Consider the following 27,893-nt stretch of genomic DNA (forward strand, 5'->3'; position numbering starts at 1 on the left):
AAGGGTACGTCCCCCCTTTCCGGCATTGATTGGTCGAATCTTCACGACGGCGAGGGGTTCCCGAGTGTCTATTGGTTCTTAGGCTTCAAAATGGGCGGGGAAAGGCAGAGCGACAGGGCTCAAGGAAGGCAGCGCGGAGTGCGCCGGCGCGTAGTCGGGGACGCCAGGCCGAGATATTTGCTAGGGAACCTAGTGTTGTCGCCCCGCCCCCTCGGGGCTTTTTGTCCCGTTAACTGTCGGAGTGGCGGGGGCTCCAGCGCCGGGCGACATGCCGGTGCGCTTCAAGGTGAGCCGGGGTTCCCAGGCCCGAAGGCTGATGAGGGGAGCTGTGGCAGAGCAGGCGAGGAACGCGGGGGCCTCGGCCCTGCAGAGCCTGCCAGCTCCCGAGCCTGTCTGTCACGATCCTGGAGGATGCTTGTTTCCTCTTACCCAGCACCCTCTCAGCTCACACTCACTTCCGAGTTGCCGAGTGGAAGTATTAGATGGTTTGAGATAGATTTATTTTAGGATGGCTCAAAGGCGTGGAGATGGAGGGATGGCAATTTATAGTGGAAACTAAGGCGGCTTCAGATTGGGACACCTGTGGACGACATCACAATTTAGCATTTAACATCCCTCCCTTTTAAATCTTTAAAGTGCCTGTGTCTTTTAAGAGCTTGCGAAATGGGATCTTGACAAGATTGAGAGAGTATAAGAAATACACATTATTTATAGTTTTGCATTTGTTTAAGGTTTGTTCGAAGTTGCAGGTCGCTGGTAGCTGTAATGGTCAAGCATTCGTCAGCATAACAGTTGACCACAGTGTTCCACAAGCCCTGTCTTCTTTTATCTTAAGGGTTTGTATTTAGAATGGGAGAGGAGTTTGTCCCCCTTTTTTTGGTTGACTTTATAAAACTTAAAAAGGGACTACACTTAATATATAATATTGTGTCCTCGGTGCGGATTTATGGTGATGAGGACTTAGATTGTCACCAGTTATCAGACAAGAGCTCAGGCTTTGGAATCAGACAACCAGAAAAGGGTAGCTGCTCTGAACCTTGCATTCCTTGTAGCATCTGCTTCAAGTGGTTGTGAGGATTAAAGGATATAAAACAATGAAGTGCTTAGCTGAGGGCTGGGTAAATAGTAGCTATTATTAAGAAGCTCTTCTGTGTTTAATTATCAATCTTAAGTCTTTCATTTCTTTTTAGAGATTTTGAAATTATTTTTACTGGTGTCTACTTTAAAACAACTTTCATTCATTGTACTATACTCAAATTTTACTTTGCGTTACAGGGGCTGAGCGAATACCAGAGAAACTTTCTGTGGAAAAAGTCGTATTTGTCAGAGTCCTGTAATTCCTCAGTGGGGCGAAGGTACCCATGGGCTGGACTTCGATCAGATCAATTAGGTAAGTTGAACAACTAATAGTCATTATAACTTCAATAAATCTTGGGGTTAAGTTTGCAAAATGATTTATTGAAATTTCTGAAGCATTGTTCATTTGGCCTGGTTGACTTACTCATTTGTTTAACAAATATTTATTGAGGGTTTACTGTAGGCCAGGACTATTCTCAGCTTTTAGGAATATAGCCTTTAATCAAAGACCTCTAACTGTGGGGGAAAAACAGTAAACAAGTAACTCAATAAATAAACCAGGGAATTTCAAGTTGATACATAAAATTGTAGGCTAGCGTGATAGATAATTTAGAGGGGGGGTGGGTTGGAGTGAATATAGTTTAAATTCAATGGCCAGGAAAAACTTTTTTTGAGGTGATACTTGATCTGAGACATTAAAGCTGAGAGTGGACAAGCCAGGGGGAGGAGTCCTCCCAAGGTCTTGAGGAGTGGAAACTTAGTTAGACTAAGTAGTTTGTCCAGGGGTCATAGCTAGTAAGTGATAGAACCATGATTTGAAATCAGGATGTGTTGTTCACAGCCCATAGGTTCAGAGGCCACATTCTTGTCATCACACATGCTTCCTCCCTGTATCCCAGAGCATGGTAGAGGGGAAAAGAGACTGACTCTGTTCAACCTGCTTACTTAACTCTCCCTCACTAGAATATAAGATCTCTGAGAGCAGGGCTCTGTCTTTGCCACCTTGTTCCTGCCCAGTACAACACAGGGCCTTGGCACACTGTAGAATTTATTAAAATTCATTTTGGAATGAATGACTAAACCTGAGGCTGAATCCACATTCGCTGTGCGACTTTAGGCAAATTGGGCCTGTTTCACCAAGTGGGACTTGGGAAGCCCGTTGTATCGAATTGCTGGGAGAGATGAAGTGAGATGTTCCTATTAGGGACTAAGTGCATATATACAGATGAGTGCTTGGTGCCCCACCTGTGACACATGTGAGAGTGCTAGATGTGTGCTATATACGTTCTTCAAGTCTTAAGTATTTGAAGCCAGGAAAAGAAAAATTTATGAGTGGGGTGCCAAGCCTAGGAAATCTGTAAGACGAGAGTGTTTCCAGGATTTGGTTTGGAGAACAAAGGGAAGGGTGGACAAGAATAGGTGGTTCTGTTAGGATTCCTTTGAAGTGTCAGGATCCTTTGCCCAGAGCCTGACTTCAAAGACTGGATATCCCTGCATCTTGGGTTGGATGGTGCTCATAATCCTCTCCAAATGACCAGAAATTCCACAAATTTGAGGCTCCATTAGATTAAGAATCCCAAAATAAATCTCTCAAAGTGTAGCTATCCCACTGAGGGCTTAGAGGGACACTATGACACTAAGGAATTGGTTAACCACATAGTTGCTCCTGTAACATTTTAGCTGAGATCAGCTACGTTTGAGGGTAAGGGTGATGAATGAGACTGTGGGAGCCAGGCCACTTTGGGTTATGGTACCTTATGAAGGAAGGAATGGTCTCGGGGAGGCATGTTAACTGGGAATATTGGGTCAGGGGGAGGGGCAGAGTGAGAACTCCAGGTTGTTCAGAAAGGCAGGGGGAGGCTAGCAAGGAACAGCAGCAGTGTTACCTAGGACTGGCTGGACACTCTGTGTGTATTTTCCCGCATAGTGCATTTTTGATGGTGCTGGAAACAAGGGTGGACCACTTGAGAGTCTTCCCCTTTCATTTTGCTTTTCTTCCACCAGCCACGCTCTGTTAAAGCAGAGAGAAGTCTAGGGCAGTAGTCTTCAGACTCTTGCTTTCATGCCCACTAAAAGAATTTAGAAAGTCTTTATATCTCTTCACATTTTTAAGTTGATATTTAATTTTTTTATCATAAGTGTAATGAATAGTTTTGAAGGATGTGATTTCTAGCATATTGAATATTGTGTATATTTTACACATATCTTGTTAAAACTTCAGAGCTGCTAATTTAGCTCAATTTATGGTAAATGTTCATAATTTAATTGGTAAAGTCAGTCCTCATTGGCAAACTAATCAGGTGAATTAGAATTATTTTCTATGAGAAAAAAAGTCTTTATTTTTCAGTTCAAATAAATATGTGAATATGCTTATTCACATTTCACATGACAATCCTCTTACACCTGAATTTTAATTCTGAGATAGATAGATGGAACAGGTGTGGAGCTGTATGAAATAAGGCACTGTTCTTTTGTTATTTGTAATCTTTACTGCCTTTGCTCTGCTGTCAAATATTCTCCCTCAGGACTTACGTTTTCTTGACTTGTCCCTTTGTCCTCTCCACCTATTTTTTTTTCTTATTCTGTAGGATGGTTGAGAGGTGTGTCTTTCTTTTGTGAAGTGGGAAAAGGGTGATTATGAAAGGGGCCGTGAGAAAGGAAACTAGAGATGGCAGATGCCTCCCTGAGGCAGGTCAGTGTCAGGAAGTAGCACATGTGGAAGCTAGGATCCGGAAAGTGATTCCCTTAAGCTGCCCATTTCTGCTTCCCCCTCAGAATGTCTTCATATGCCTCCAGACATTTATGCACCCAGTCTGAAGACCGTGGTCTGGGGAGCCTTGTAAGGGTAGGGACCAAAAGGTGGGGGCCAAAACATCCATGATAGAGGCTAAAGAACTCTTGTTTTACCTCATGACAGGTTGTCTGTCCACCTTCCCTCTCATCCCTTCTAGTCTTGAATCTTTCTTCTCCACCCTGCACAGTCTTCTTTTTGTTTAAAGAATGGCTCCAAACTAGGGCAGTGTCTCAGTGGCTGTGATTCCACAGAGCTCCTCTTACCTGGGTAGAAGGTTAAGTTTTTTGGACATTTGCTTGGCAGACAGAAATATAGAGGAATAGTATCTTAGCTCTTGTTAAAAGGGTTCATTCTCTTTACTTCTCAGGAACTCAAGGCAAAGGTAGAACCAAGATCCAGCATAATAACATCTCATCCCTTCTCATCTTGGTCTGCTTTGCATAAGAGAAGCTTTGTGAAAAGTTCCAAATTTTGACAGTACCAGGGCCCATTGTTCTGTTAAGTAGCACAGGAAAGTAATTAGAAACGGAGGTGACACATAGGGACTGGCTTGCCAGGCCCATCACGTTGCAATTCCAGTGACCAGTGTTAGGATAACTTGAACGTTGTGACCCTGATTTTTAAAAAAAATTTTTACAGTTAAACTTTTAATATTTCTTTAAATCAAAATTAAAGGTTTTATGTTGAAAAATTGTACTTTTTTTTTGTCCTGTAACTTGAAGGATATTGTGTGTGTATCAACTGAATTTTAAATTCCATTTCTCCTCTTATACATTGTTGTATGTTGGCTTTGTAACTTTATGTTTTGGTAGCTGCTAGTTTTATATATTACTTTTTGTAGGAATCACGAAAGAGCCAAGTTTTATTTCAAAAAGAAGAGTTCCTTACTATGACCCACAGATTTCAAAATCTCTTGAGTGGAAGGGAACTACCTCAGAGAACGATGTGGTTGTATCACCAGAACCCGAAGCCCCCAAAACACCAGAATCACAAGAGGCAGAACAAAAAGATGTTAACCAAGAAAGAGTTCTTGCACTGGAAGCCCCCAGGGTGCCCAAGAGAACCAGATCTCACTCTGCAGACTCCAGAGCTGAAGGGGCTTCAGATATTGTGGAAAATAAGGAGGATGTAGTAGCAAACCACGTACCAGTTAATGAAAATGTGGAATTGGAGCATTCTACCAAGCTTCTTTCAGAAAATGTAGATGATGGGGTAGGTATATTCACTGATTTCTTTTCAAAAGCATTGAAAAGCATAGAATTCTTTGTAAATTTCATCATCATTTCAGTAGTTACATTTTGTGATTACATTTTTTCCATTGTTGTTTTCTTATCTAATGCATGTAGAATAGTTGATAAGAGGCTGTTGACTTTAGATGTTATAAATTAGTTCTATTCTTAATAGTTGCCATTTTGTTCTAGTTATACTAAGACATCCCTTCATTGGGTAGACAGTATGCCTCTGGATTTTATTTATCATATATCAGCACCAGAGTCCTAAGGGAGGGATTGAGTTGAGGCAGAGAAGGGGAGTAGGCCATTACCTCTGGCAGGGGTGATGAGCTGACTTATACCTAGACCCTTTTCAATTTCTTATTGTGTACTATCAGAAAAAACAGTCTCAATTGACAAAATGCAAAAGAAGGAGAGGTCTGGCTGGATCTCAAAGATCTTGCAGTTCTGCTCTCCTGTGTCACAGCTGGCCTGTAGACGGTCCTGGCGAGCACATAAGCAGAGGCTGCAGGCACCTGTGCAGACACCTCACTGCCTTGCACATTTTTCTCGACTCCACTGCTTCTTCCCCATTTCTTGTCCACCACTGACTGGAACCACAGAGAGGCATTTAGAAGTGTTGGAAAACCAGGGTGCCCAGGGGAATCAGGGAAGGTGATGTGTAAGTCTGGTGGGCAGGGGAAGGGTTCTCCAAAAGCAAGGTATGGATAAGGTAACGTGCTGTTGTTTCTTAGTGATAGATTCAATTATGAACAATTGGTAGGAAGGGACTGAGAAATGTTGTCTTTTGCTGGGATGCACAATAATTCTCTGATAGTATTAAGACAGGAATTTTAAGGAGTTCAATTTAAGAGGAAGATTATCAATTGAAAAAAATTTGCTGTATGACAATGTGCATTAAGTTAACAATACTGTCCTATACGTTTAAAAATTTGTTAAGAGAGTATATTTATGTTCTGTGTTTTTTCCACAGTGTAAAATGAAAGAAAAAGTTTGTATAGAAATTTTTAATGATCTTGAGTGGAGTTTTTTTTTTTCTAACAGTTAGATAGACTTCTGCGAAAGAAAGCCGGATTGACTGTTGTTCCTTCACATAATGTCTTGAGAAGTTCTGAATATCAAAGGCAGTTTGTTTGGAAGACTCCTAAGGAAACTGCTCCAACTTTTTCAGCCAATCAGGTAGTTTAATGGATGCAATACATTTGTGAGTATTGTCATCTAATTTAGTGTTGCAGATTGACATAGAACTAAGAGCTGAAAGAAATTAGACTCTTAAGTAGGCCTGCAGGTAGGTTCTAGAAAAGTAAAAATGAGAGTTTTGCTAAAATCATCCTATTTCTTCTGATTTATAGTAGTAATATTATACTGTCCTAGGCTACTGATGATCATTGTTGCCAGATCCATCACATATACTAAATATGAGACAGGGTAATGAAAACTTGAGGACTGGTAAGTTTTTTGCATGCTGTGAAATTTTTTTTATTTATTAAATTATTAAATTGATTTTATTCTGAAATGTTTCACTGACTAATATGTTGCATGTTTTCTGTCTTCTAAGAAGGCATAACTGCTTTGGATATTTAATAAGTACAGAATAGGTTGAAAGTGACACAAGATATGTAATTTTGTCATTATATCAAATCAGCAGTGATAGGAATTGTCAGTTTAACTGTATTTATAAAATTCAAAAGCTATAATGGTAACAAAATGTGATACTAGGTTTCATTGTATCCTTTTACAATTTTAGTATTGGACTACCATTACTAATACATACTCTGTTGTTTTACTACTGTCATTCTCTAGACAGTTCTTAGGCTCTTAACTCTCATTTATGTTCCTAACCATAGTCCTAGACTTAGGTAGGAAGTACTTCCATTTAGAATATCCCCAGAGGCTCATGACAGCTTAGTCTTTTCTTTTTCACTCACCTGTATATTTTATATACCCCTAAGGACTGAGAGGGTAATTAGAGTCAGCCAGACAATAACATATCATCTTACATAAAGATAATAATACCAGTGTTATCCTATAAATTGTAGTAGCTTTGAGATTACTTACTGGTTATTCAATTTTTTAAAAATTGTGGAATTTATATAACATCTTAGGAACACATAAAATAACGTAAAGCAATACGTACCCTTTATAAACCTAGTAAGTAGAATCAGTACTTTTGCTGGCTCACAAGTCTTCTTAGATAGAAAGTGTGCCTACAAAATTACTTATGGCCTGAGAACTGTGATCATTCAGCTTCTTTATATTATACTTCTGTATATGGAAGTATAATAAAAATAAATCACTAGCAATACCTTCACTACTAGCTTTATTTCTTTCATTAGTGAGGTTTTCAAAGAAATTTTCTTGGAAGCAATTGCTCTTTGTTAGCTGCAAGCATATCAGCTTCAGGGTCTGTGGGTTGAAGAGCTCTGTGACAGAAATTTTCAATGCCTGTTAATGGGGAATGTCTCAAGGAGCTGTTCAGTTTTATTTTATCAGACACCTGTTTTCTGAAAGGGTGTCTTAATACGTAAAAGAGTCAGCAATTTTTGGCAAAAAAAATTCCTTGAGGTTATACTGTGCTTAAAAAAAGATACACTGTTTGGTTGTGATCTGTATGAAGATGTATTATTCAGCATTATGAAGCAGTAGTATACCTTATTTGCACTCCCATATCTTTTCCCTTTGTTTTCTTTGTAAGAGTGGTAATATACAATAAAATAGGAACCATACTATGAAATTTACTAAGGATAAAAGCAAACATTCAAGAATCAAAATGGTAATTACCTGAATTTTTTCCTCACCTTAAAGCTAAAAATAAGCAAGGAAGAAAAACCTGAACAAATGCGTATATCAGATATTCAGAATGTTAAGAATTTTTTATTGTTGCAGGAAGAAAAGAAAATCACGTCAAGGAGGAAAAAAACCTGTAGAGCTAACAACAGAGCTGCCTTGTAAAGCTAATGTGTATTTTCAAATTTTAAGAATCTGCTTATTTAATTTATCCCATTACCAAACTAGTAGGGGAAGGGAACTTTGGGGAGAAAAGATATAGTTTATTATTCCTTTTAGCTTAAGCATTATTTTGAGTATAATAACTGTTATTCAAAACATAGTAATGAGTATAGAAAGTTGACCTTTGAATTTTTTTCCAGCTTTATTGTGGTATAGTTGACAAAAATTATTTATAGTGTACAATGTGAAGTTTCGATACATGTATACATTGTAGAATGATTACTACAATCAAGCTAATTAACACATCACCTCACAGTTACCTTTTTGTTGTGTGTGGTAAGAACACTTACGATCTATCCTCTTAGCAAATTTTAAGTATACAATACAGTATTGTTAACTACAGTCACCATGCTGTACTTTAGATCTCCCAAACTTATTTATCCTGTATAATTGATTTTGACTAATATCTCCCCATTTCCCCCACCTCCTAGTCCCTGGAAATCACCATTTTACTCTCTGCTTTATATGAGTTCTTTTAGATTTCACATATAAGTGGGAGCATATCATGCAGTATTTGTCTTTCTATGCCTGGCTTATTTCAGTTAGCTTGTGTTCTCCAGGTTCATCCATGTTGCAAATGACAGGATTTTCTTTTTAAGGAATAATATTCCATTGTGTGTGTGTATGGAATATTTATGGAATATATATATGTATATACCAGTCACATTTTCTTTATCCATTCATCTGTCCATGGACACTTAGGTTGATTCCGTATTTTGGAAATTGTGAATAATGCTGTAATGAATATGGAAGTGCAGATCTCTCTTGAGATACTGATTTCATTTCCCTTGGATATATACCCAGAAGTGGAATTGCTGAATCATTTAGTAGTTCTATTTTAAATTTTTTGAGGACCCTCTATACTGCTTTCCTTAATGGCTATGTCAGTTTACATTCCCACCAATGTAAGGGAACCCCTTTTCTCCACATCCTCGCCACCACTTGTTATCTTTTGTATTTTTGGTAAGAGCCATTGTAACGTGTAAGGTGAAATCTCACTGTGATGTTGATTTATTCCCTGATGTTAAGTGATGTTGAGACCTGTTCATCTATCTATTGGCCATTTGTATGTCTTCTTTGGAAAAAAGTTCCTTTTCCCATTAACCAGGTTGTTTTTGTTGTTGTTGTTGTTGAGTTGTATGAGTCCTTTATTATTTTGAATTTTAATTCCTTATCAGATATATAATATACAAATATTTTTTCCCATTCCATAGGTTGCCTTTTTTCATTTTGCTGATGGTTTTCTTTGCTGTACAAAAGTGTCTTAGTTTGATGTAGTTCCACTTGTTTATTTTTGCTTTTATTGCCTTTGTACTTGGTGTCAAATCCAAAAAATCATCAAAACTCATGTCAAGGAGCTTAGCCTATGTTTTCTTCTAGGAGTTTCATGGTTTCAGGTCTTACATTTAAGTCTTTAATCCATTTTGAGTTAATTTTTATGTATGGTGTAAGACAGTGGTCCCCTTTCATTCTTTTGCATGTAGCTGTCTGGTTTTCCCAACACCATTTATTGAAGAGACTCTTCCCTATCGTATATTCTTGGCTCATTAGTCCTAAATTAATTGACCATATATGAGTGGGTTTATTTCTGGACTCCATGTTCTGTTCCACTGACCTATGTGTCTGTTTTAACACCTCTTTGCCCATTTTTAAATCAGGTTGTTCTCTTGCTATTGAGTTGTTTGAGTTCCTTAAATATTTTTGAATTATTGACCCCTTAGGATATGTAGTTTGCAGATATTTTCTTCCACTCAATATTTGTCTCTTCACTCTGCTAATTGTTTTTTTGCTATGCAGAACCTTTTTAGCTTGATGCAATCCCATTTGTCTGTTTTTGCTTTTGTTGCAGTGGATGTTAATTAGACATGTGAAATGAAATTACTAACAGTTGTATATAATTTTCCCTTTATTGTATCCTATGATTCAACTTTATACATGAATTTTTTAAAGCAATTGAAGAGCTAAGTTCTTTATATTTAACCAACAAAAAAGCTAAACTAAAATAATTTTTGTTTTAAGGTTTTCCACAATAAAAGCAAATTTATTCCACAATTCAAAGGTAACTCAGTCATCCATGAAACTGAATACAAAAGAAATTTCAAGGGTTTATCTCCAGTGAAAGAACCAAAATTAAGAAATGATTTGAAGGAGAATGGAAATTTTGAAACAATGTCTCCTGAAAAGAAGGTATTTGTTAATTCTTTAAACAAAATAAAATCTTCATGATTTGAACTCTGCACATTTTCTTTTACTTACCACCATTTGGAACTTTACACATTTTCTTTTACTTATCACCACTTGAGATTCTTTTTAGCTAGTTCATTTATTCATTTGTTTGTTCACTAAATGTTGAATGTTCCTTGAGTACTTGGTAGAAGCCAGGCCCTGGGTAGTTACTGAGAATACAATGATACACACTAAGCTCTAAGCAGCTCTTGGGCCAATAGGAGACAGAGATGTAAATAATTAAGTATAATACAATGTGATGAATGCCTGGCTTAGCAATACAGCAGTTAAGTCTGCTGTGTCTAATATCAAATGATTGGCCTTACAGTAATGTGAACTCCAGGGGTTACAGTGGTTATAGAAGCACATACTTTAAGTTAAATAATGGAAATCAAACAGAAACACACATACATGTGTATTTTAAACCAAAGCTTTAGTATGCCAAATTATAGCCAGTATAATTCACACGATTTACCTCAGGATATACCAGCACCTACTTCTGTGTGAAATTAGAGCTGTTTGAGTTGCAGCATCAGGTTAAAATTATTATAAATTATAGGTAAATGGAGTAAAAGTCCTATTTTTGAATCTCCAATGTCACAACTGATATTCTGTGGGTTCTAAGAACAAAAATTATATGATTAAAAGCAAAATGACTTATATATATAAATATACATATATAAAAATTATATATATGTTATGTATAAATCATATGTATTATATCTGATGTATAATTGTATATATATATATTTTTTTGGTACCTATGATGAAGAGAAAAAAAGAGTTAAGTTATTCAGTAAAGCAATGTGCTAACTCACTCATCTGGACCTTATATTTAATTATCATAACAATTAAATGTAGATTTAGAATATCAAAGGAAAATGTAAAACTAGTGTCCAATAGGTAGTAACATCAGGTTTCTTTATTTGTTTATTTGTTAATTAAAATTTTTTCCTAGCCAGAAATCTAAAATTTTTATTGTTAGAAAATGAAACCACATCCTGAGCTATAATGCTTCAAGAAAGTAGATATACTAGTTTCAGAACTTGCTCGTTGATTTCTTATGACTTCTGTGTTATCCTTAGTTTTAAAAAGCTTACTTCTAAAAACAGAATTGTAATTCAATATCAAAGTATATTTTATAACATCTGTGTTTTCACTTTAATATGTAACATATATTGAGCATAAAAGGGTTAAATTATTTTCGTTTTAGTGTAATAAAACAGATGATCCTTTAAAATTGGAAGCAGAGATGGAGTCAAAAGACTCAACCCAGCCTAAAAAGAAGCCTACTCCTTGGAGACATCAAAGGCTTGGGTATGTATTTTTTAAGAAAAATATCAAGGTATTTAGATGATCAACATGGCAAAATATTTACTCTCATTTCATTTCTGTTAGGAAGGTGAATTCTGAATATAGAGCAAAATTTCTGAGCCCAGCCCAGTATTTATATAAAGGTGGGGCTTGGACACGTGTGAAGGAGAACATACCAAATCAGGTGAGTATATAAGCTCAGTACACCCACATTTTCTTTGATACTATATCAGTTTAATTTCACAATGAATTTCACCTAGTAATTTAAATTTCACCTAGACTACAATTTAAAGATTTGTATGATGCAGTAATAGCACTAAAAATATCAGGAACTTAAAGTTGTATGTATTAGGATATAATTTATCAGTGTGTTCACCAACTAGCTCCTTAGAGATACAGCATTTATTATTATAAGGTCTTTAATTTAAAAATATTTTTAAATCAAATATTTATGTTAATAAAGTCAGTTTATAGAATTATAGCATTGTAGATTTGATTATTTTTATAACATTCAGATCTCCACTCTCTCCTGAAGATTGATTAATCTTCAAGATTAGTTTGTCTTACTGGCACCCACTGTCAGTGTGTACTGTTGCAGTCTGTAAGCACAAGGAAGGTGTGGCCTGTGCTGATAGAGGTTTGAGTTATACTGTTGGGATACACTGACAAATGGGAGAAATTCTGAGCATCCTAAAGAAAGGTTGGAGGAAAAGGGTAACCCTAGAATTGGGAAGTGCTAGCTTAGTACCAGCTTCTTGTTGCCAAAAGATAAATGGTGGAGCTTTTTTGGTTATTGTATAGTTAGCATCTTTTAAAGTACATCTTGGTGATTTCTGCCCTTTCTGTGTGAATAAGCTAAATGAGAACATTTTAGATTAGACTTTAGTAAAAACTCCCTCCTCCCATCATTATAAAGAGAGGGATAATTTGGATGGGGAATGAATCTTTTTTGGTAGGGTGGGGCAGATAATTGGAGTTATTTATTTATTTTAATGGAGGTACTAGGGATTGAACCCAGGACCTCGTTCATGCTAAGCCCACACTCTACCACTGAGCTATATATAGCCTCCCCTAGAGGAGCGAATCTTTCATTTAGCTCTATAATTTAAACTGTAGCTAACAATTACATGTATTCAGCCTCTGGGGCACGTTGAGCTGCTGGCTCTTGGCCCTGGCAGTTCCCAGAGCAATGTCCCAGTGACTCCTGTGCCCTGCATGTTGTTTTGGAAGGTTACTTGATTCCTTCCACTACGGCTGCTCTTGGTGCTCTCTCCTTCCCTACTTGAGCATGGCTCAGAGGAAGAAAAGGTAGAGTAAAAGGCCAAGCTTAAAGCTTTCTCAGATACTGTTAGGAACAAAATTTGTATATTTTCCCTGGTGAAATCGAGTTAAAAATAATGAGCATTGAAAGTAGCCATGACATAACAAAGGAATTGAGTCAGCTCAACTCTTCAGCAGTTTTTGACCATGCCAGACCTGGGCAAGGAGCTCTATGTGTGAGGAGTCTGATGGAGAATGGGAAAGCAAAGGCAGGACACAGTGTGCGGCCACGGAGGGCTAGTGTGGCCGGTTGATAGGTGTGAGCACTGGCCTGTTGTGTTTGGGTGTTTCACTAGGTTGGACCTCTTGTTTTGCAAAGATTATCTCTTAGTCTCTGAGACTTCTTTAAACTAAGATGAGTTGGTATTTAGGCCTCAGATCTAAATATTTAATGGACTAGGAGGATTGTTATGTCTGAAATCTTGGTATAGGTGACAGTCCTGCCCTCCTAGAACAGGTCATTTTTGTTGTTGCCTTGTTGTTAAGGCCTGTCTTTTCAATGTTTCCTATTATGATATCTTGGTAATGTGACTTTTCTTCAGAATTTGTTTTATTAATTGCCGTTGGTGGTTGAAAATATTTAAATTAGTGGAATAGTTTGCCTTAACCTCCATGGTCAAAAGTATTCAAAAGGCATCTTGGAGTTAGGAAACAGTTTTAGTTGACCAGGTCATAGACATTTAATATGGGCCATATATTACGTTATGTCTTCCATTTTTTTCGCCGGAAGACACTGTGTAGCTGATGATGAGGTACCTCCATATAAGGTATTCCCTCATTTTCCTACTCCTGACATTTCATGGAATATTATTCACACTCTTCAGATGCATTTGGACATCAGTGACTTTTTTATCATTAGAATATTAATTCACTTTTTGAGTCATGTTCCAGTTTTCTAGTTCATATATTATCTTCATTTCCCTTTTTGTTGTTTGAGATATTGTACTTTTTATCTATTTATAGTCTAGTCACTGGATATTTTATCCTAAGTCCCAAGTTCCTATTCACATAGCATTAGGGAAAAGGAATCTAGAAAGGAAAACATTCTACTTATAGTGTTTATATCATATAATATGGCAATATTCCTTGACCTGTTGCTTTAATTGAGTTTGGAATGATTTATTCACATCCTTCTTAGTGGGTCTGATTTTTGGCTGTAAGGATTGTTTTTAGTTCACACCATCAATTTTTTTTGTTTCTAGTGGAACACCATACTTCGGAAATATCAACCTATAATTTTTTCACCTTAGTTTAGGATTATAGAAGTTTAAAATTATGTATTTGTAAAACATTGTAACATTAGGACTAAGATTATTAACAAAGATTGCTGATAACATCAATGTAAAACATTGAGTTTTGAAAGTCAGTAACAAATAGAACTGAATAAAGTTTTACAGAGTTTCTGTATCTCCTTTCCTCTTTTTTTTTTTTTTTAAACCTGATATCAAATAAAACTGGGTCCCTGTGTACATGGAGGGGATGTTTGTCCATCCTCTCATTCATCAGTGAGGTCCTCCCACATGGATAGAATGCAGCCTTCTCTGTGGCTCCTTCCCACTTCACCCTACACACAGTGCAGGACTATTAGGACCCCCTTTTGAACCACTCCTTCAGTTTGTATCTTATTTGTTTATTATGGCATAGATCATACCAATACTATGATAATGATTTATCATTTAGGAGGAGGTCGGCCTCCACTACCAGACTGTGACACATTGAGTGCAGGAACTTTCTTGCTTATCTTTGGCTACCAGCCATCTAGCTCAGGCCTAGCCCTTAGTCTACACTCAGGACAGGTTGTGGAATCAGTATTGAAATGCTACATTCTCCCTCACCTCAAGGAGTTCATAGGTTAATGGGGGAGAAAGACATGAACCATTAATTCCAGAAGAATGAAATAAGTACTAATGGGGATATACACAAAGGGCTTTTCGAACATAGAGGAGGAAGTGATGCTAAGGCATGAAGATTTCATCATGTAGGTGATGGAATGGCTGTGACACATTTGAAACATGTAGGGACTTATAAGAAATAGAATCTGGATTATGTCAAGGCACTTTATTACACGGTTCCTGTGGATTCAGAATACCCTGGTTAAGAGTTCAACAGACTCAACCCACGCATCTCAGTTCTACCTGTTAAATGCAAAAACCATTACCAGTAATTTTCTTTATAAGAGTTGACAAAAGATAAATGAAGATGGCTCAATTTTTTTTTGACAGTGAAGAAAACATTTGAAGAAAACAACATTTGAATTATCCTTTAGGATATCCTTTAGGAATGTTTCAGGTTTGGTTCATTGGAACAATAGGACTCTGCTGGGATCCTGTGGTTTCTTTTGCCTTGGCAGGTGCTGTCCTTTGCTTTGGCTGACTCCCTGGAGACAAAGAACTTGGCATCCCTTTGCATCAATAGTGTCTCCTGATGGAGCTGAGGATATATGCCCCTCCAATTGCTTTTACAACACCTAGTTTCATTATTTGCTTTTTTGCCTTTATGTAAAAGACAAGCAATTTTAGCAGACAGTATCTGGATATCTTTTTTAAGGCTAATATTCTGTCTTTATGATAGAAAAAATTATACAGTTTTTTGAGAATTATTTAAACAGATTATTTAGAACAATTTAAGCCGCAACTTAGTTTTTTTACATTGTGAAATTGTATTTAGGGACGCCAGCAGGTGGCAGTGTGATGTATAAAATCAAAGGGTTTCAAAGAGTATAAAACATTCCTTTTCATATGAAAATATGTTATTTGCATATTAGGGAACTCAAATCACCATATAGTTCATCAGAACTTTTTGGTTTTTTTGGTAACTTGTCACTTTGTTCGATATATTACAGTTATTATTTTGTGGGATAGTTTAAATTATATCTTTAATATATATATTTTTTTAAGTTGAGGTTTTGCTGATTACAAGGGAATGTTGAGGAATTTGGGGAGGGAATCCTCATGGCTCTCTCAGTGTAGCTTCTCTAGTAGTAGCAGCTATGTATAAGCTGAGAAATAAAGACTGGGGCTGTGGGTTTCTGGCACATCAGTACTCTTCCAGAGGTGGGGAAATAGAGTGGTTAGGTTACCTTGTCATAGACAGCGTTCCACCCATTCAAGAATGTAGTTGGTTTTCAAGGCAGTGTTACAATATCTTGGTTACTGAATTAAATGTTACTAAAAATACTAAAAAAAAATATTGATTGACAACTTTGGTATATATTCAGAAGGAAGAATACTAACATATTTCAGTGATTCCCATTAATATTCAGTTATGGCATTAACCTGTCATTAAGTATGTTTCTGTATTTCTCCCCTAGGGTTCTCTAAATGCCATGTGGTATGCGGAGGTTGGTCGCTTTTGAGTTTTCAAAAACTGTAATAATGCATAGAGTACTTGTGTAATTTCAGTTGTCGTAAGCAGTAGGTGTCATTATTTTTCTGAGCTGCTGCAAATTTCTCCCTGCTTGCTGGCTTGAAATAAAATAATGCATTAAGCTTCAGCTTGACTGTTTTAATTTCTGCTTATAAATGCACATAGTCTGATGAATGTATGTGGCCTTTCTTTCTCCTTGGTCTCTGGCTGCGTTTATACAGTGTCTTCGATATGCTACTTGGTGATATTTGCAAAGGAGCATTTACAATAACACATGATATCTTAACTCTCCTTCATAGGTTAAAGAACTCCGAGAGAAGGCTGAGTTTTATAGGAAACGAGTTCAGGGAACACATTTTTCTCGGGACCATCTGAATCAGATTCTGTCTGACAACAACTGCTATTGGGACGTCTCCTCGACCACAAGCTCAGAGGGAACCATTAGCAGCAACATTAGAGCACTAGATCTTGCTGGGTGAGATGTTCTTTGTGGGTGGTGGAAAAGTATGTTGCAGATTATGTAGATAATAGAATTATGTAGGAAAATGATATGAAGATTCAAAATTTGTCTAGTCAAATGGAAATATACCAGCCACTTATTACATTTCATTATTTTTAGTTTATTCTCTAAAAAGTAAAGCTATACATACATACTTGCTTTATACACTTGTGTAGAATACATAATTTAAATCTGGAAGATTGGATTCTATAATATTCCTTATTAACAGTTAAGATAGAAATAGGGATGATTATATAGTAGACGTAAAGAACTTTAAAAAGTAAACAACAAAAAGCAGCAGTAATAAAAACTTAGAAAATATTAGCTATTAGTTCATATCCACTGTAATTCATTAGTGGATTTTGTAGTTAATTTGTAACTTTGGCTATGATTCTGTGGGAGAATTATCTGCTATTTTAGATTATAAGGGAACACAAACTATAAGGAGAGTAGCACATTGATTTGTAGCAAATAAAATAGTTTTTGGGTTTTATAGTGTACTAGTATAATCATACATACCAATTTGAACTATAAATTCTAGTTATGTGGCATCTGATTTTCAAAGTTCATCACAAAATCTGTTCTTTAACAATGACTTGAAAAGATTATCTGAACTATAAAATTTGAGTCAGCTGACTAGATTCACAAGTCCACCTGAGTTTGTGTCAAACTCAACTGAGTAACTGAACAAGTTAGACCATATGGGTGGGGGTCCTAGTTTAAGTATGTGAATGCTGGTTGAGGGATACATATGAGTTTTGCCAGCAGTGATGCAGGCATATATGTGTGATGGTAGGAGTAAAAAGATAAATATATTTTATTTTGGAATATTTTAATTGATTGTAACTTTAGCTGTACTGTAAAATGAACTCTTAATTAGATTTTTTTTCTTCAATATCTGAGCAAGGCAATATCAGTGGGAAACACATAGTTGTGAACAGTGGAAGGGAATGATGGACTTTTTAAAATAAGTATAAACTAGAAAGGTCAAGCTCCTCACATTTAAAATAAAACTTATTTTGTTATGCAGAGATCCTACAAACCATAAGTCTTTGCAGAAATGTCCTTCTACAAAACTAGAAGAAAAAAGACCTATCTTGGAAGAACAGCCCCAGGAAACTATCACAGAGAAACTAGGCGTGTCAGATGCTCCCACCGTACCTGTTAGAAGGCGTCTCGCCTGGGATGCAGAGAACACCCCTGAAGATGTTCAGAAAAAGCCGACAGAGGAGGAGGAAGGGGAAAGGGACAAGCAGGGTCATGTGGGAGAGCTAGAGACGGTGGAAATACAGGAAAAATCTAAAGCAGACAAGATAAAAGAAGGGTGAGTTTTAAATTAATCAATATATGGAAGTATTATTGTTCACAGTTAGTATGTATTTTGTTTTATCAGTAATTAACCACAAAAAGTGGTTTACACTTTCGGTTTTATGACTAATAAATAGCAGATTTTACTTTAATGTCATGAAATAGGCATTTCTATATGGTTTATATAATTTATTCACTCATATATTTGAGTCACCACTAATTGGTAATTGAACATTTAAACACCGAGCTACTTGGGGAGGAAGTAGTTAGGGTTATTTTCATTTATATCCTGCTAATTATGGCTTGCTAGATTTGTAAATGTCTCTGGAAGAATGACTTTCTTTATGATTTAAGGAAAATAGTTGATATTCTTTACTATCAGATGGTTATACCAAAAAAGAAAAGGTAATGTTTTACAATATTAAAATAAGTTATTTCTGCAAATAGCTAATTCCTGTTGATTTATATGTAAATTGCTTTGGGGAGTGGTTCTCTACCATTGATTATGGTGTTTTTTTGTCTGTAGTCCAACTCCCCTGTCATTTATTCATGAGTTTTGCAGCTAATATGGGACTTAGGCTCTGATTTAATGGAAGAATTCTCCGGTATGTTGCTGACTTGCAGTGATCTCCCCTCTTTTCCAGTATTCAGTTACTCTTAACTGTCTATGAATTTGTTATTTTTCAGAAACAAAATGGCCTTCTCTTGTAGGTTTATACTTTACTATTGCATAAGGATGGCAGAATATTTTTTATCATATTTTCTGGAGGACATGCTTCATAATAGATTGTTTTTATTTGTAGGTCAGAGTCTTCTGTGTCCTCAGGAAAAGGAGGCAGGCTTCCTACTCCAAAGTTAAGAGAACTTGGTGGAATCCAGAGAACGCACCACGATCTTACCACTCCAGCTGTTGGTAATAGGCAAACACTGTGCAGTTCTATTTTACTGTTTTTTCTACATGATAATTTAGTTTAATTGAAATCTGGCATCTTCTGTATTTTTCCAGGCGGTGCTGTTTTAGTGTCTCCATCTAAGGTGAAGCCTCTAGTCCCAGAACAGAGGAAAAGAATGTCACCTCAGGATGGCTTAGAAACTTTGAAGAATGATTTTAGGAAGGTAAATATTTCTATTTCAGAGAAAAGCATCTGTTCAGGAAGTGATTATTTTAGTCACATGCAATAAATGAATGAGAGATTCAGATTTTAGAAAATTCTATCATTCATGGAGATAATGCTAATAACCTGCTTTCAGAAGGCAAAGGCATTTAGTTGTTTTTTTGCGGGTAGTGACATTGTATTTCTACTGATATACTTTCACATCTTGTCAGTAGAGGCCCAACAAGAAGAGACAAAAGAAAAACAGTATTATTTATTGAGCATCTACTCTGTGGTAGTTTTGTTCCAACTGTGTTCCAGGCACTGATTTAACACTGGAGATACAGCAGTGAAAGAAACAGGCAGCAATCCTGGCCTTCACTGAACTTATATTCCAGTGGAGGAGAGAGACAATAAACAGGATTACTAGGTAAAACTCATAGTATTTTAGATAGTGTTAAGAACTAAATAGAAAAATAAATCTGGGGAAGTAAATAGTAAGTGGCCAGGGAAGTTCTCACTGAGAGGAGGGCATTTGAGCAGAATCTGAAGCAGGTGAGGGATTGGCCTGTATGCACATCTAGGAAGGCATTCCAGGCAAAAAGAACAGCAAGTGCAAAGTCCTCGAGGTGAGAAGTTACCTGATTCATTGAGGAAAAGTCAGGAAGTCAGTCTGGCTGGAGCTGAGAGCAAGAAGGGGGAGAGTAGGATGGGGACTAAATTGTGTAGGGCCTTATAGATCATGGCAAAGACTGAATTTTATTCTGAATGAAATGGAAAGCTTTTGGAGGGGCAGAGGAGTCATATGACTTGACTTAGGTTTTTCCAAGATCACTCTGGCTACTGTGTTGGGAATAGACAGCAAGGTTGCAAGAGGAAGGGCTTGAAAGTAGTTAGGAGTCAATTACAATATCCAGTCAAGTGGTGATGGTCATTTGGATCATGGTGGTAGCTGTGGAGGTCGTATGATGAGGTCTGATTCTGGATATACATTGAAGGTGTACTGACAGGATTTGTTGATAGATAAAATGTGAGATGGGAGAAAGAACAATCAAGGATGACCCCAGATTTTTGTCCTGAGCAATAAGGATGGAGTTGCCATTTAACTGAAATGGGGAAGATAGTGTGAGGAAAAGATTTGTCATTGACGATCAAAGAGTTCTGGTTGGACACATTAAATTTGAGAAGCTTGTTAGACACACAAGTAGACATGTTAAGTAGGGAGTTAACTCTGAGTTTGGAGTACAGAGGGGAGGTTGGGCTGTGGATATAGATTTGAGGCTCTTCTTTATCATATAGGTGGTATGGGTGTGTAAGTTCCTAAGACTGAGGGAGATCATCAACGGAGTGGACATAGATAGAGAAGAGTAGGTGTAGACTGGTCTGAGCCCCATGTTTTTGCTGGGAAGTTGAGGAGTAACCAGCAAAGAGACTTTTGAGGATCAGCCAGCGAAGTGGTGGGAAACAAGAGACTGTGGTCAAAGAGGAGGGAGTGTCAGTGCTACTGATGGGTCAATAAGGTATGAGAATTGCTTATTGGATTTAGCAACATGGAGGTCACTGGTGACCTGACAAAGGGCAGTTTTGGAGGTGGGACAGGGAGGGACAAAATGCAAGTGAGATCAATAGGAATGAGAGGAGAGGAATTGGAGACAGCCATCACAGACAATTCTTTCAAGAGTTTTTTCTGTGAAGGGGAACAGAGTAATGGAGTGGTAGTTGGAAGAAGTGAGATCAAGATGGAGGAGAAAACAGCACATTTGTATGTTGATGAGAACAGTTTTAAAGAGGGAGAAAAGATGATGCAGGAGTAAGAGGAAGATTGTTGGAGAGATGTTCTAGAGTAGAAGGAGGGGCATAGGAAGGACCTGGTGGAGATGTGGGAAGGTTGGCCTTAGGCCCTGTGGCAGTTCCTTCATTGTTGCAAGAGAGAAGGCAGAGTGCATGGGCTCTTCCAGTGAAACATAGGAAGATGTGATGGGGGCTTTTGAAAGGTCTTCTGACTGCTTCTTGGTGGCATATGAAGAGAACAGGCTGAGGAAGAAAATGTCGGAAGTTCTAGAGAAGAAGGCATGAAATAGTCTTGTCAGAGGGTGGCAGAGTGAGTGGGTGGGCCAAGGGAATGTGAGGTACTGCAGGGCAATATTAAGGGCCCATTTCAGGATAGTGGCCCCAAATCTGATGTAAGACCAGTCAGGATTGAGAAGTGTATTTTCCCAGACTGTGACTTCTAGGTTTCTGGCTTGCCCAGCAGGACTGATGTGGGGGTGCCGTGCACTGAGTAAGAGAACTCTGCCCAAGAAGGGACTATCAGGAGTTTCATTTTCATTCACTCAATTCAGTATTTACTGTGCTCTTTCTGTGTCCCAAGCACTGTTCTAGGATCTGGGGATTCATTGGTAATAAAGACAAAGTCCCTGCCCTCGTGAATCTTACATTTTCATTGGAAGAAATAGACAATTTTTAAAGAGATAATTTCAGCAGGGCGGGTATATCTCAGTGGCAGAGTGTGTGCATAGCGTGCACAAGGTCCTGAGTTCAATCCCCAGTACCTCCATTTAAATAAATGAATAAATTAATAAATCCTAATTACCCCCCCAAAAAAGATAATTTCAAGTAGTAGTAAGTGCTATGAGTTAAATGAAACTGCAGATGACCTCCAAGGGGTGGGTGAAACTCCTTTAGTTTGGGTCGTCAGGATAGGGACCTCTGAGGAGGTGACATTTCAACTAAGCCCTGGCTAAGGAGGGAGGTGCCCATGGCAGAGATCTGGGCTGGAGATTGTTCTCCAGGTAGAAAGAGCAGCAAGTGCAGAGGTACAATAGTCAGAGTTTCAAAGAGTAGGGGAAAGGCCTGTGTGACTGGAGCCTAGAGAGGGCAGAGGAGAGGGGAGGGGGTGAGGTTGGAAAGGGAAGCTGGGTACAGAGTGGGGGTGTTAATCTAATGGCACCAGGAAGCCCTTGGAGAATTTCAAGCAACAAAGCAAATATAAATCTCTGATGTCCTTGATAAATAAAATCACTCTGGCTACTCAGTGGAGAGTGGGCTGTACTGGGGGAGAGTAGAAGCAGTGAGGCCGATGAGAGGCTTTTAGGTTCAAGAACAGATCATGAAGTCAGTTAAATTAGACCTGGGAACCACATGTATTACAAATATTCTACAGATTTAATTCAGGTCTTTTTAACAGTAATAAAACTAACTTGGCAGAAATTCCAAATTCTGCATATGTATGTAGAAAAAAAGTCAAAAGAATAATTTTCATGAGAGATCCTTGTAGTTGAAAAGGGAAGCAAGTGGAAGATCTGTGAATTTTTTCCTTAGATCTCGATTTAAAAATATTGGTGTTTTGGATAAGACCCCAGGCTATCTCCACTATGAAGCGGTGAGCCCTCGAATCGCAGTAATGATACAGGTCAGAAAGCAGTGTTTTGAATATTGCACTGACAAACTCAAAGTTAATAACTAAAAGGAATAGTTACAAGGAATAATCAGAAAAGTTTGGAGATATATTTGATTTTACTGGTTTGCATTCTCCTAAAAAATACAATTATACAGGGACTTTTATGATCGTGATGCATTATTATTGTGGAAAAATAGAAAATATTGACCAAACTAGAAAAGAAAATTAACAGTGTCACACCCACTGTTCAGAAACATCCATTGTTGAATTTTTGAGTTATTTAGATATATAGCATGTTTGTTTATTATATTGTGGATAAGTTTTCATAATATATTTTTTTCTCACCTAGCAATATATTGTGACCATACTTCTACTATCATTAATATGGTTTGTAATCTAATTTTTAATGATGACATGATATACGATCTGTAGTTATACTTTAGGTTTTTTAACCAGATGTTATTATTGAAACATATTTTTTAAAACTAGATGCCTATTGTTATTTCTTAATTTTCCTATTTTGAAAAAATGCTGTAAAGAAGCCCATCCTTTAGCTACATTTTTGTTCATAATGTTATGTAAATACTCCCCAAGTATTAATTGTGTGGTGAAAGAGTTAAGGCTTGTGCTGTGTTTTGCCAGCTCTGCCAGAAGGTTGTGTTGCTGGCATCACTGTAATGAGAGTGCAGTTTTTCTGCATCCTTCTCAGCTCAGGACATTATAGTTTTTTTTTTTAATTAATCTTTGTAATTTGGTAAGTGGAAAATTAGTACCTCAGTGCTTTTATTTTGATATTATTTGATTATTAGTGAGGTGTAGAGTATGTTTGCTATTTGTAATTTGTGTGTATATGAAGTGCTGATATATATCCTTTTTCTAACTTTAAATTAGGTTTATCTTATTACTTTTAAAGAAATATTTATGTAATAATGATAGTAATTCATTGTCAATGTAGTAAGTTGTATATTTTCCCCAAGTTTGTCATTTTAAAAATATTTATCTATTTTTTGTTTTTATATACTTAAATATGTTTATCTGTATTGGTTGTTAGGCTTATAAAACCTTCCCCACATGGAGGCTACATAAATGTTCCTCATATTTTCTCCTACTGCTTTTATGGTTACATAAATTTTTGTGTTTAAATGTTTGTTTTATTTATATGTGTACATATGCATGTATTTTTATATATATATATATTTTTTTTTTATCATTTAGAAAGAAAGTCATGCTATATCCCTCCTGACTTCTCCAGCTGCTGGTATAAAGACAGTTGATCCCCTGCCTTTGAGGGAAGATTCTGAACCCAATATCCTCAGATTTGCTGAGGCAACTCTTCCAGTTTCAAAAATTCCAGAATATACAACAAACACACCTGGGCAGCCCCCTTCTCCACCCCGTGCCTCATCCTTCTGGCATCCCTCTCGTCGGATTCAGGGCTCCCTGAGAGATCCAGAATTTCAGCATAATGGTAACTATTTAGATTTTATTTTTTTGTTTACACAATTGAAAGTGTTACACTGATAGGTCCAAAGGCTCTTAAGTATGTACTATATATTAATAAATTATTATTTAGTTTTTTAATTAATGTAATAGATTTCTTTAAATAGAAAAAAATCTCATCTTTGGAACACTCAGTTGTGCCGTACCCAGTTTTCATGTTGGCGTGAGGTGTCTCTCATGCTCTTTCCCATAAAGTACAGGCCACCCACTAGCTGCCAGTAGCTCCTCTTCCCCAGATGTAACAACCAAAAATGTCTTCAGACATTACCAAATGTTATCTGGATGTAAATTCAAGGTCATACGTTATTTCCCTCTAGTTTTATTAGATATTGCTCTGCTCTTTTCTAACATCCACCATTACTGTTGAGAAGTCTGATGTTTTTATTTTTGATCTTTGATATGTGGCTTTCTTTTTTTCCTAGAAGCACTTGGCATCTTCTCTTTATACCCAGTGCTTTGAAGTTTTATAGCAGGACCCTTTTCATTAATTTTGCTAGTGCTCAGTAGATCTTTTCAATCTGAAAACTCATGTTTCTCAGTTCTGGGAAATTTTCTTAAATTATTTAGTAATTTCTTCCCCTCCATTTTCCGGTTCCTCCTTCTGTCACTCCTATTTTTCAGATGTTGAACATGTTGAACACAATATTTTCTTACCTTACCTCACCTATTTTCCATCTCTGTCTTTTTATTTTAATTTGAAAAGTTTACTAATTTTATCTTCTTCTACTTGAGTTTTTAAAAAAATATTTTGCTATATTTTAAATTTCTAAGATTTTCGAAAACACTATATACTCCTTTTATACAGCATCCTGTTCTTATTTCATGGATGGCATGTTTTATCTGTTTGATAAATGGTATTTTAAATATGGTATCCTTGCCCCCAGTTGAACCTGGTATCCTTCAAAGTAGCTCTGATAAACCTTTTAGAGATGAGACCTCCATTCCTCTTTTGAGAGAGGGGAAGTTACCCTGCTGTGTAAATTTAAAAAAGGACCTGGCAGACTATTTTGTAGAAAGACTTTCAACTGGATTCCTGATTCAGGCCTACCTTCTCTCCAACTTTCAGTGCTACTCCCTGGGGAGTGAATTGGTTGCTTCTTGGTTTCCCTCCTCTGCTGCCTTAGGGTTCATCTCCCTTAGGATTCAACTCCCTTGTCTATGATAACCACACACTCACTGCCCTTCCATTTGTTTGCCACTTTCCAAAATTTTGCTGCTGTTTTCTTTGTCCTGTGGGTTTATGTCATTTGTGTAGATGTGTGCAGTCAATCTACCATCTTTAAAGAGACGCCTACTATGTATTTCTTTAAAGTTAGAATAGATCAATATTATTGAAAAGAATCCCAGGAGGTTATCCATTGTTTACATATTTGCTAAGCACATTACGAATTAATGAGTTGCCCTTTTGTGATAAATTCTATTAAAGATATAAAACTAATAAACTTTCTGAAAGCCTGCTTTCACTTAGAGTTGCCTACAAATAAGATATACTGTTGGGTGGCTTTGAAGGATAATTTCTTCTGGCTTTTTTTTTTAAGTGGGAAAATCAAGGATGAACAATTTCCAGTTACCTCAGCATGAAGCCTTTAATGATGAAGGTATTTCAATAGTCAAATAACTATTGTAGATACGGTAGTTTATAATAGTATAAAGATCTTACACTTGATAAGCATTTTATAGTTTACAAAGTACTTCCACAGATGTCATTTCATTAGATCTTGAAACACTGTGAAGAAGATGAAATTATCCCAATATTATACATGAGTAAACTGGGAACTAAATTAGGAGATAATTGGGTTTGTTTGTTTATTTGTTTTTTAAATGGAGGTACTGGAGATTGAACCGAAATGTTAAGCACACATTCTATCACTGAGCTATACTATACCCTCCCTTAAGCCTTGAATCTTTTTTAAATCATAAGAGATTGTGCCTAGCATCACACCTGAGGTCAGTACTCTCTGTGTTCCATCTTGGCTAGCTGGTGACTCAGGAATTTAGCCAGCATTATATCCACCATTTTCTTCAAATATCTGTATCGTCTCAAAAAATATGTGATTAGGGAAAATGAATTTTTTTCTTATATAGTTTTCTGACAAATTCATTTGCTTTTACTAGTGGCAGGAGGAATTTTGAATCCTTGATGTTGAACAATCGAAATTACTATTTTAATTCACCCTAAGAAGTACAAAATCACTAAATTTATAAATTTTGAATTTGAAAGTAAATTTGAAGTAATTGTTTATATATTATAGTTCACATACATTAGAGGTTTTCTCTCAGCAAGTTTGAGACTGTTTTCAGAATTCAGTGAGCTAGAAATCACGTTGTTATGTTTTGAAATGCCAATATCTGGACATTTTGAATCTAGTTCTATTTTCTTTTTAATGGAACAGTGTTTACCAATAACTTGATAATAGGTTTTCTTATGAGGAAACTTCAGTAATAATGAAGGGTAGCATATTAAAGTCAAACATTATTTCTACATTAAGTGAAATTATTTTAGAAATGTGATGAGTACCATGTTAAGGTATGGCAATTTGTTTTTAAAACATTAAAAAAGCTTTTTGCTCAGAACAGCTGTGCTTCTTAAAGTAGGACAAGACAGTATGATGATGAATTTTTTCCAAGTAATACTGAAATCACGGGTCATGTGTTTAGGTAATGACATTGTGGGATTTCAGGAAGGAAACAATACTCATTTAACATTAAAATGTTTGATTTCTCAATATGATAAACTTGGGAAATTACTGTTAACTATCCTAAAAAATGTTAATATCTTACATTTTAATAAATTACTTGTTTCTGACAGTCAATATTGACAGTACAAAACTTGATGCTCTTAATTTTGTTAATATTTTAAAAGGTGGTATTTTCATAAGAGATTTTTTTGCACTGAATATAATTCTTTCATTGCAGATGAAGACAGATTATCTGAGATTTCTGCTCGCTCTGCAGCTTCCAGTCTCCGGGCTTTTCAAACTCTGGCACGAGCTCAGAAAAGGAAGGAGAATTTCTGGGGCAAAACGTAATTAGACACCTAGTTGAGTTGCTTTTATCTAGGGGAACCATTGGCATAATTTTTCTTTATTGCTTTGCACTGTTAAGACTTTTTTCAAATGTCTGGATTTTTTTCTAACATTTCCTACTTAAAAAAAAAAAGAATTGTTTGATTTTTTAATAGCCAATTCATTTACTTGGAAAATTTTAACACAGAATCACATAAATTTAACTTTTGAAGAATTCTTTTTGCATCTATCCCAAAGTACAGAGACATAGTTTATATAGCTCTTCACATGTTCTAACTTGTATTAGGTTGTCAGGGATAGCTGATAGAATTGTGAATTTTACCTATCTGGAGAATACTCTTAAAAACGAATATAGTGAAGTAAAAATTAAGATCTAAGTGTAAAGTATACATTCCCCCAAGATTGGCTTTATGTATCTTTATAACTGTAGATGTCATAAAATGAATTTGTTGTTCCTTTAACTTTTGCCGTGGTATTTATTTTTATTTTGGTACCTTCTGTATGTGGTTACAATGTTAAGATAATTGTATTTTAGATTGAAAATACCAGTTTGTATATACTTTTCTTATTTATGTAACAGAGTTTGCTGAGAGAGTATGTATATTTTTGATCTTTGTGTGTATTCTGTTTGTATAAGGACTTTGGCTTACATTTAAATAATGTCTGAATTTTGAAAAATTATTTGTATAATGCAGAATTAAAACTTTGTAGACATTTTGAAATAAAAA

At 36.4% G+C, this 27,893-nt stretch overlaps 1 protein-coding gene across 5 annotated transcripts; it reads left to right on the top strand.

Annotated features, from left to right (window-relative positions):
- The first annotated feature begins 150 nt into the window (after nt 1-150).
- MDM1 (Mdm1 nuclear protein) lies at nt 151-27,893 on the top strand. Of its 5 annotated transcripts, XM_031462804.2 has the most exons (15): nt 151-286; nt 1,276-1,390; nt 4,713-5,083; nt 6,148-6,282; nt 10,132-10,299; nt 11,552-11,655; nt 11,737-11,836; nt 16,283-16,312; nt 16,638-16,813; nt 17,868-18,161; nt 18,949-19,058; nt 19,152-19,261; nt 23,855-24,107; nt 25,678-25,737; nt 27,056-27,888. In XM_031462804.2, exons 1-15 carry the CDS (start codon nt 269-271, stop codon nt 27,166-27,168), a joined length of 2,157 nt encoding a protein of 718 aa, XP_031318664.1. In that variant the 5' UTR covers nt 151-268; the 3' UTR covers nt 27,169-27,888. The 5 variants fall into 5 exon arrangements, with proteins under 5 accessions (XP_031318664.1, XP_064347780.1, XP_031318665.1 ...); XM_064491710.1 differs by lacking the exon at nt 25,678-25,737 and having other exon boundaries at nt 27,056-27,893; XM_031462805.2 differs by lacking the exon at nt 16,283-16,312 and having other exon boundaries at nt 27,056-27,890.

This window comes from Camelus dromedarius, chromosome 11, assembly GCF_036321535.1.
Source record: "Camelus dromedarius isolate mCamDro1 chromosome 11, mCamDro1.pat, whole genome shotgun sequence".
Classification (NCBI taxonomy): domain Eukaryota; kingdom Metazoa; phylum Chordata; class Mammalia; order Artiodactyla; family Camelidae; genus Camelus; species Camelus dromedarius.

Bases quoted from the DNA above. Each gene is read 5' to 3' on its own strand.
- MDM1 (XM_031462804.2), top strand. The intron at 1,391-4,712 runs GTAAGTTGAACA...TACTTTTTGTAG, and splicing joins ACTTCGATCAGATCAATTAG to GAATCACGAAAGAGCCAAGT. The intron at 5,084-6,147 runs GTAGGTATATTC...TTTTTCTAACAG, and splicing joins CAGAAAATGTAGATGATGGG to TTAGATAGACTTCTGCGAAA.